Source organism: Solanum dulcamara, chromosome 11 (assembly GCF_947179165.1).
Source record: "Solanum dulcamara chromosome 11, daSolDulc1.2, whole genome shotgun sequence".
Lineage (NCBI taxonomy): Eukaryota > Viridiplantae > Streptophyta > Magnoliopsida > Solanales > Solanaceae > Solanum > Solanum dulcamara.
In genome coordinates, this window is record NC_077247.1 from 49,025,743 (window position 1) to 49,034,585 (window position 8,843).

General features: G+C 36.4%; 1 protein-coding gene across 5 annotated transcripts; it reads left to right on the forward strand.

Moving 5' to 3' along the window:
* LOC129872336 (putative PAP-specific phosphatase, mitochondrial) lies at positions 1–8,843 on the forward strand. 5 transcript variants are annotated; one of them, XM_055947296.1, is made up of 10 exons: positions 1–217; positions 298–400; positions 1,068–1,170; positions 1,656–1,864; positions 2,479–2,538; positions 4,037–4,419; positions 5,867–5,945; positions 6,830–6,901; positions 8,335–8,407; positions 8,493–8,843. In XM_055947296.1, exons 1-10 carry the CDS (start codon positions 123–125, stop codon positions 8,630–8,632), a joined length of 1,317 nt encoding a protein of 438 aa, XP_055803271.1. In that variant the 5' UTR covers positions 1–122; the 3' UTR covers positions 8,633–8,843. The 5 variants fall into 5 exon arrangements, with proteins under 5 accessions (XP_055803271.1, XP_055803272.1, XP_055803275.1 ...); XM_055947297.1 differs by having other exon boundaries at positions 3–217; positions 8,335–8,632; XM_055947298.1 differs by lacking the exon at positions 1,068–1,170 and having other exon boundaries at positions 122–212; positions 8,493–8,842.

Below are 8,843 nucleotides of genomic sequence, written 5' to 3' on the forward strand. Positions count from 1 at the left end.
GATATAAATTGGACTGACAGCACGTGCGGAGAACGCGTGAGAGCTTCTGCCAATTTCAACCGTCGGAACTCCATCCGTTGCATTACAAACCATGTACCTTTCTAGGTAATTATTGTACCTCGATGGATCTCCTCCGGTGCTCCACCGTCCAGTTTCCTAAAACTCATCTCCGACGTCCCTTCTGTGCGAAACTTCGCCCATGCTTCGCCGTCGTAAGGTCTCTCATAGCTGATTCCTCTCCCCGCCGCGGTTAAAAATTCACTTTCCTTAACCGATTCTAAATTTGTACACTTGCAGGTCGAGTTTGAGTCTTCCGTTCCTGGAGAGGAAAGCCAAGCATTACAGAGAGCTGGAATCTGCTGTTGATGTTGTCGAGCGAGCTTGCCGTCTCTGCGTTGATGTATATTTCTTTTATTTAGCTCACTATTTATATCGATTACTTAGTATTGGAATGGAACGAGTCCGAGAAGAGTGAGATTGTTACATAGGAAGCATACATTCGACTTCAACTAGCTTGTGAATAAGGCCTAGCTGTTTCATTGATTGTGTTAACTAATTATCTTGTCAGTCAATTTAGTGTGTTCTCAGAAAAGAACTAGTTTTTCTTTCAATTGACAGAATATCGTGTTAATGTTATTGTAATTCCATAGAACACATGTGGAAAGATGGTTGATGCTTGTTGCATTTGTAATTATGGACGTCCTCGATGCTATTCTACAATTTGTAAATTTTGGTTTAGTACCTGGAGTTTTTGGCATATGAAGTGTTCTAAAGTGTACTCAATGTTTAAGATCATAGATTTTGGAGAAAAAATATGTTAGCTTTTCTCTAAAGAGATGACATTAGTCATTTAGTTCTGGTGAAATATTACTGTATGCTTTTGAGAGCCAAAGAAAGCTTCAATGAAAAATGAAGTACTAGTATGTATCAAACTGGCCTTCTTCTGGGGGTCGGGGGATCACTGGATCAGCAGCTTTTCAAGTTTTTTTTTATTTTTTTATTACCATTTTATCAATTAAAAATTCAACTTCTTTTTTTTTTCCGTAACTTTTTTTTATGGTTGCTAGGTGAAGAGTTCGTTGTTCTCTGATGATGATAGGATTCTTGAGAAAAATGATCAAACCCCAGTGACTATTGCAGACTTCGGGGTGCAGGCTTTGGTCAGCTTGGGTGATTCATTTTTCTTTTCTTGAATTCTTTATCATCTTCCTTGATTAGTTGACTTAAAAGTGAGATCAGTTTTCAACAATATTTTATAAAATAGGAAGGAGAAAAGACAACAAGGATGTTGGAGGTTTAATTTGTCTCACCACATGTTTTTTCCTCTAGTAAGAATGTTCTTCAACCTATTTATATGTTCTTGAGTTACTTTCTGCCTCATAGAGTCAATAAGGTAGTATGCATTGATACTGTAGGATGAAGGTGGCAGGGGAGTATTATTTCAAAAGTCAACTTCCTTACATCGCTTCACTTGATTTCTCTTCATGACATGCATTTTTCTTGTTACATGAAAATGAACCTAATCAACTATCGAATAATTTAAGAATGGTCAATCATGACTGACATTGTTTTGTTTCCCTTTGACACTCTTGATTTATCCTCTTAGCACAGAGCTGAATCGTTTCTTTTATTCTATCTCTTCCTTATTCTGATAGAAATGAACAGACTCTTCCCATCCATTCCTTTGGTGGCTGAAGAGGACTCTTCATTCTTGCGGTCAACTAATCTAGTAGGAGCAGTGGTTGATGTGGTTGCGAATAAAGCAACTTTTAGAGACGAAGTAACAGAAGATAGTGTCTTGAAAGCAATTGACAGAGGGGGCAAGGATGCTTGTAATTTTGGGCCTAACCCAGCCTCATACTGGGTAAGTTGAGATGACTCTAGAGTAGTATACACTAATTTTCATGGAGAAACTCTATACGCTCTTTAAAACCTCCACATTAAGAAGGAATTTCTGGGGAAGGGAACAACAGATTTTCAATTCCACTTTGGGGGATACACCTTTCATAGTTTTGCCATGCACGTTTAGTTGGTGGTATCTTTGAAACACTTGATAGTTATTGAAAGGAAAATAGATGTATTGTTGGTTCTATCACTAGGAAAGACAATCATCATACTGTCCCAATGAAGGAAACAGAAGATTTACGTGGCCTCCAAAATCCATATTTCATGATATACACTCCTCCTTTATTAATTCTCATTTACCAGATAATGCCCTGTATATTCATGCGCAAATGACAACAGTTCTTTGCTAATATTCGTACACCTAAATTATAAAGGCCTATAGTTCAAATATTTGATGTTGGGTTGTGCTTTTCTAGTCTGATGGTGTCTATACTCTGGATGATTGTTTTTATGCTTAAAAAGAAAATTTGACATTTTGCTTCCATACCAATGAAACATAACAGAACCTGAATTTGTGATCTTACTATCACTAGGTTGTGCACCATCTCATAAAATTTCATGGACCTGGTACAGGTGCTAGATCCCATTGATGGGACGCGAGGGTTTGTTAAAGGTGTTGAAGCTCTCTATGTGGTATGTCTTTTAATCTATATTATTCTCTTATTATTCTTTGGTTTTTTTCCATCTTTTGTTTGCTCTTTTCTTCTTCTCAACCAACATAAAAGAAAGAAGGAGGCAAGATTGTCATTAGTCTAGGTATTCTAACTATTAGTGCCAAAGCCAACCATCTCAGAGGAATTTCAGTAAAGAGAACAGCTTAACATGTGAGGTTGTTTGCCATGGAAATGGCCAAAGGTAGCAAGTAATTCCAAGGCTTTCAAAAAATTTAGCAAGTCTGGCCATCTCCCAATCATTCAAATGTCTTCTGAAATTGAAGTTCTATCCATCTTGCCCTGTATTACTGGACAAAGTGGTGTCAGACAACAAAATTAGTCTGAATAAATTAAGGAACTGTTCTTTCAATGACCATAGCCAATCCATTTACTACTCTAAAAAGCAATCTTCCTGCCATCACCCTCTTTGAAACCAAAATTACTCAAAAAACTCGACCATAAAGCTCTAATATTTTTCTGAATTCCCACCCCATAAGGAGCAGGCATCACCTTTGAATATCAATGTCCTTCAGTGGCACATTTTTCATTACTTACCTATTTCCATAAGACATGTTGTTCTGAACTAAATCACCGCAGCCATTTATTTCATCATTAAACTGTTGTTAAGTTGCCTCAGGTTTCTAATGCCCAGACCACTCTCTTTCTTGCTAGCAGTCTGTCACGCCCCAAGACCACAGAACTTGATTGGCACCCGACCCCAACTCCCTGTCTGGTGAACCCTGTAGCGAACTGTCCGGTCATAGCACTTATTGAACTAATTGGAAATAACTACCCAACATGGTATTAACGGAGTATAACTGAATCTGAATTAGGTCTTGATTTTTTTATTTTTTTTTATAACCGTGGTGTCCATGAATTAGGTACTGATATTTCCTAGTTCGTTACCCACAAAAGGTTACTTTTCACTTAAGAGGGAAAAATCCTGGAAGATGCAGATTATTTACTAGTATTATCCTATTCACCTTAAGGTTTTGATGTATTCTGCTATAGTCAACTATTTCCAGTAGCTTACTAATTTTCAATTAAATTACTCTATAGTATGGGTGGTATTAGTTCCATTGCTTTTAAAAATTTCTCCCTACTCATCAAAAGGGCAAGAATACAGATCAATTGGTGAAGGATGGGAGGAATGATGTTATAGGGGGGAAACATTTATTTTGGTATTACAGTGGAAAGCGTGGTGCTGTTAATCTTAAGCTTCACTAGTATCAGACTTCTCTTTTTGTTTTCCCTCATCCTCTTTGGTTTGTTCTTTTTTTTCCTGACAACACATTTCAGGTTAAAGTAATTAATGTTTCTCCAAACAAGCACTCTTGGTAACCAAGGAGTCTCCGACATTATATACATTATTACATAGCTTTCCATCATAGCATGTTCTTTTAGGATTTGTGAACTGATTGAATTGAGATTACACCTCTTGCCATTTCTGCAATTTATTTGGTTAGGCTTTGTTGTAGGTGGCTTTGGCTCTTGTGGTCGAAGGACAGATTGTCTTGGGAGTTATGGGGTGTCCTAACTGGGATGAAGACTATTTTGTTAATTGTGTTACCGGGGTCCAAGAAACTGGAAACAATTTCTCCAGATCAGGGATGATCATGGTTTCTTATGTGGGTTGTGGAACGTGGAAACAAAGGTTGTCGGACATGTTAACTATCGAGTTGTCTCAAAGTTGGACAAGATGCTCCGTAGATGGATGCCAAGTACTTAAGGAGGCACGTTTTTGTACTCCAGAAAGTCAAAAGTGGGAATCTTTTCCTCTATCGTCCTCATTTAATGCAAAAACAAACTCCGAAAAAATAGGGAAAGGAGACATCCTTCTCGTTCCTGCATGTTGTGGAAGGTGATGTCTTCTTGTCAAAGATAATTCTCAGGCCTTATTTTAGCAAGATTGTTGCTTAGATGTGTGATGAGCAATTCTCTCTTGCCTACAGTTGACATTTAAGTAATGTTTTCAAACTAGATAGGCCTCTGAAAATGTGGATGCATTTTGACATAGGAGTAGACAATTAAATAAAAATTGTGATACTGAGGAAGAAAATTACTATGGCTGAATGAACCTATTAAATCATTTTTAATTTATGCTGATGACAAGCACACTTAAAGTAGGCGACATGAGATAAAAGTGGTTTACATGTGGCTGGCATATCTGTCACATGTTGGAAACATATTTGTGGCTTCTTATCTGACTGAAGCTGATGATATAATCTGAGCATAATATAACACGCTATTATCACGGATCTTATACATACAAATGCAGTGAATATCTTAATAGTTGTACCTTTGTACAAGGAATTGTATTTGTTCATGATCATCAAATTGTCTGAACCATGGAAAGGGTAACATCTTGGCGAATATTCTCCACCACCTGATTTTATTCTTTGATCTTTGTATTTCTTTGTTTCAGGATTACTAGGAAAAAAAAAACTTTTTTCCTTGGTTTCATGATTTTTGTTTGTGCCTGTAACTGTTAAACTTTCTTTCTTCACCAAAATTGCTGCAACTATAGAGATATTAGTGCTGGTAGGCATCTTTCAGATACTTGTTTCATTGTGTACTATGGGCTCTCTTCAAAGCTCGTGTTTACTTAGAAGAATATTCTGGAGGAGGTGGGGAGTCTATTGCCTTTTGACAATTTCTGACTGAACAATGCGATATTTTGGTGTCTGCTATTCTTCAATGGAAGTCCATCGACCATCATAGCTGAAACTATTTGACCAAAGTCATTCATACCTGAAACTATTTGACCAGCTTATTGGTTACATAAGTTGTCTTCAAGTTACTTACATAGCATCAGATATTTGTTGTACTTGAAAAAGCTTATAATCCGCAGTTCGTTACTTGACCTCTGTGACCACACATTATTTCTGTTATTGAAATCCATCTAAGATGATTATATTTGTTATTTATCTGTTTGATTAGTCTTGTCAAGCCCGACCAAACAGTACCACACCCTTTCTCTCTGAAGGAAATTTGTTTTTTATTAATATTTTGTTATTAGTTGTATGTGGAATTATCATCTAATTCATTTTCAATAAAGGGTCATGAATTACTTCCATTAGAGATTGGGGGACACTAATTTACATTACCTCAGGACAGAATCACAACGATCACATTCTGTATGTTCTTCTGTGATGCTCTAAATTAGACTCCATTGGATGAATAGTTCAATTGTGAGTTTACCACATTGTCTTCTGACTCTCCTTTTAGGGTCAGAAATTAGTTATGTTCTCACATTTCTTTGATGGTTTTTGCACATTCTTTTAATGCAATTTTCTTCTGCTCTGCAGTTTGTGCAAATATATGATGGTGGCTTCTGGTAGAGCATCAGTTTTTCTTCTTCGTGCAACAACCAGAAAAGTTATGAAGGTAATTTTTTAATCTCACACATTATAGATAACTGCAGTCAAGTGAGCTTGTGCCTCGTGTCATTAAAGATGTAGGCTTATGATCCTTTAGTGGAGCCCCTTGTAGTTAAGATGTTTTATGTTGCTATCACAAATTTTACCCAGGTTAATTTTCTACAAACAATAAGAGTTAAATAGAATGTTTACTGTAGGTCCAATGTTAGCTATGAGTCTTTTAATCTTGTTAGAGATTTATACGCGAGTAAAAATAAAAGACTTCTGGTAGTAGAGAAACTGATGTTATAAATATTGGATTGAGACCGGTCATATGGAACGCCATGGGAAGTAAGGATTCGTATAGCCAATCCCAACTAGCTTGAGATTGCATAGTTGTAATAAAAGAGTAACTAGTTCTGACGTTCTTGAGATTACTAGTGGAGTTACGTTGGTTATGCTACACATTTCCATGACCACAAGGAAAATAGGATACTTCAAACTTGAGATTATGAGAAAGACATACTAATTTGGGTTTTTATAGTCCATGGTCCAACGTTATTTGCAGAAACGAGCCTTTTGAGGTTTCCATTACAACTTCATAACAAGCAATTTCTATATATCTTTTTTTGTTTTAGATTGAATTACAGATCGATAAAAATGCATTTATGCTATCACATTTGAACAACAATATGCTTCAATTATTGGCGCCAGAGAGCAAAACTAAACGAAAATAATTTCATGGAAATTTGATAATTTTGTCTTAAAGTTGTTTCTTTCTTCCTCTGTTGGTTACTTCAAGTTAACTGGATTTACCAAACCATCATCCATTGATGCCACTAGATCTATGTGTTACATATTCTTTCTTTTGGGTGTTCAACATTCTGATATGAACATATGACTCCACTGAAGAAAATCTCTGGCTATGCCCCTGCTTGGGACCATGCTGTTGGAATCATATGTGTTCATGAAGCTGGGGGAAAGGTATGCGTCTCTCTGCTAGTATTCCTTTCTATTGTCTATGCATCTCTCTGATGGTATTCTTTTCTGCATACACATTAATCTTAAGTTATCTGTTAATAACTTCCATTTATAACCAGTTCTTGGGAGAAAACAGAACAGCTGGTATAATATTAAGTAGACCTACGCAAAAACTTACATCCTAACAACTACCTTTGGATTTGTATAACTCAAGATGTAGGTTTCATCTTCTTTTTCTTTTGGCTACTTCTAATGCGGGTTCATGATCAAGGCCTAACGGATATATTTGAGAACTTGAGAATTGGTTGGAGATAATTAAAAGAAAACAGAGTTTCCTGAATTATTTTGGCCCACATATCCTTACTTCGTTGGAGATAATTATTTCCATCTTTGATAGACAACACAATATGCTTATTAAGATAGAAGTGTGAGTAACAAGACAGATTACTTTAGCTTTCTCATGGTGATGTAATCATGTCTCACAAATAAAAGAATAAATCGAAAAAAAAAATGTTGAACATTTGGCTTAAAACGTCTGTGAACTGCAGGCAGATAATAACAAGAGGAAGGGTCTTCATATTTCTGCATGATACTCTTTGTCAAAAGAAAATGGAGTTAGACCTAACTCAACTCCAAAAGCTAGCTCAAGAGGTGAGTATTGCCCAAGAGCATATGACCATATAAAGAGACAATTAGTCTCATCACCAATTGATGGGGAATATTCAATATCCCTGCAAGCTCAGGGCTGGAAAGAGTGTGGACAACATAAGATGGGGGCCTAACATCAAGTAAACAAAGAATTGGTATGATTGATGGTTCTGGCCCTGGCACCATGATAAGAAAATTGACTTTGGGCCTAACTCAACTCCACAAGTTGACTGAAGAGGTGAGGATTCCCCATGATTATATAAAGAGACAATTAATCCATCGCCGACCAACGTGGGAGATTCAACACTTTGGATCTTCTTTGACATGATAATGAATATGTGCTACCCCCTAAAATTCTCTTTTGTTAATCAGATGTAAGCTCAGTTATAGCCCCGGAGAAGCAACAACTGCATAAAATATCATACCTCTATTATTTTTTCGTTCTTTAGATTTACCCTCTGTAGACTATTATAACTATCAAGCTTTTCCCTGAGCGTGTTACTATGAGATGTATCCTGTTTGCGACCTTGTTCATTTGGCACAATAGGATGTAAAGCGACTAAGTGAGGGAAATCTTTTGAACGCTTTGATTTCTTTGCCTAATTCTTGTTGTTGTGAAGGCTTTTTATTAATCATTTTCCTTTCTTCTTAAGGGAAAATGTGTATACTATTACATCAATTAACATAAATCTCCCCCCTTTTTTTTGCAGCACTCTTTCTTTCATAAACATAAACGAGTCTGTCTTGCTATTATCCTAGTTATTCAGTATGCATGCAATTTTTTTCAGGTGACTGACTGGGAAGGAAGTTCAATTGATTTTGCAGCAGATGAAGCTGAACGGAGAACTATATTTCCTTCAGGTGGATTTCTTGTGACGAATCATAGCTTACATAATGAGATACTTGGACTAATCTCTTCAAATTCACCAATTAATTGATGGCACAGGTGTTCTGGTGACAAATTATACCTCAAATTCTTTTTGTCAATCTGTATTTTCTTCCACCAAACCATTGAACAGTATATTGCCATTGCTTCTTAGCATACTTGTATTCTTTGGGCCTCAATGGGCTAACTTTTCCACCTAAACTTCCTTCAAGTAAGGGATCTTCATGGAGAATGATTCATTTAATCTAGGAATAGAGATCACTTCAGAAATGGACTGTCATTCATTCTTTGCTCAGAAGCTCTTGTAACACAAACATTGTTTCTCATTTTTTTTTTATCTATAAGAGATCTGAAAAGGTCATTTTCTTTTGTTTAATTTGTAAGTGGCAATAAGAGATCATTTTCTCAACC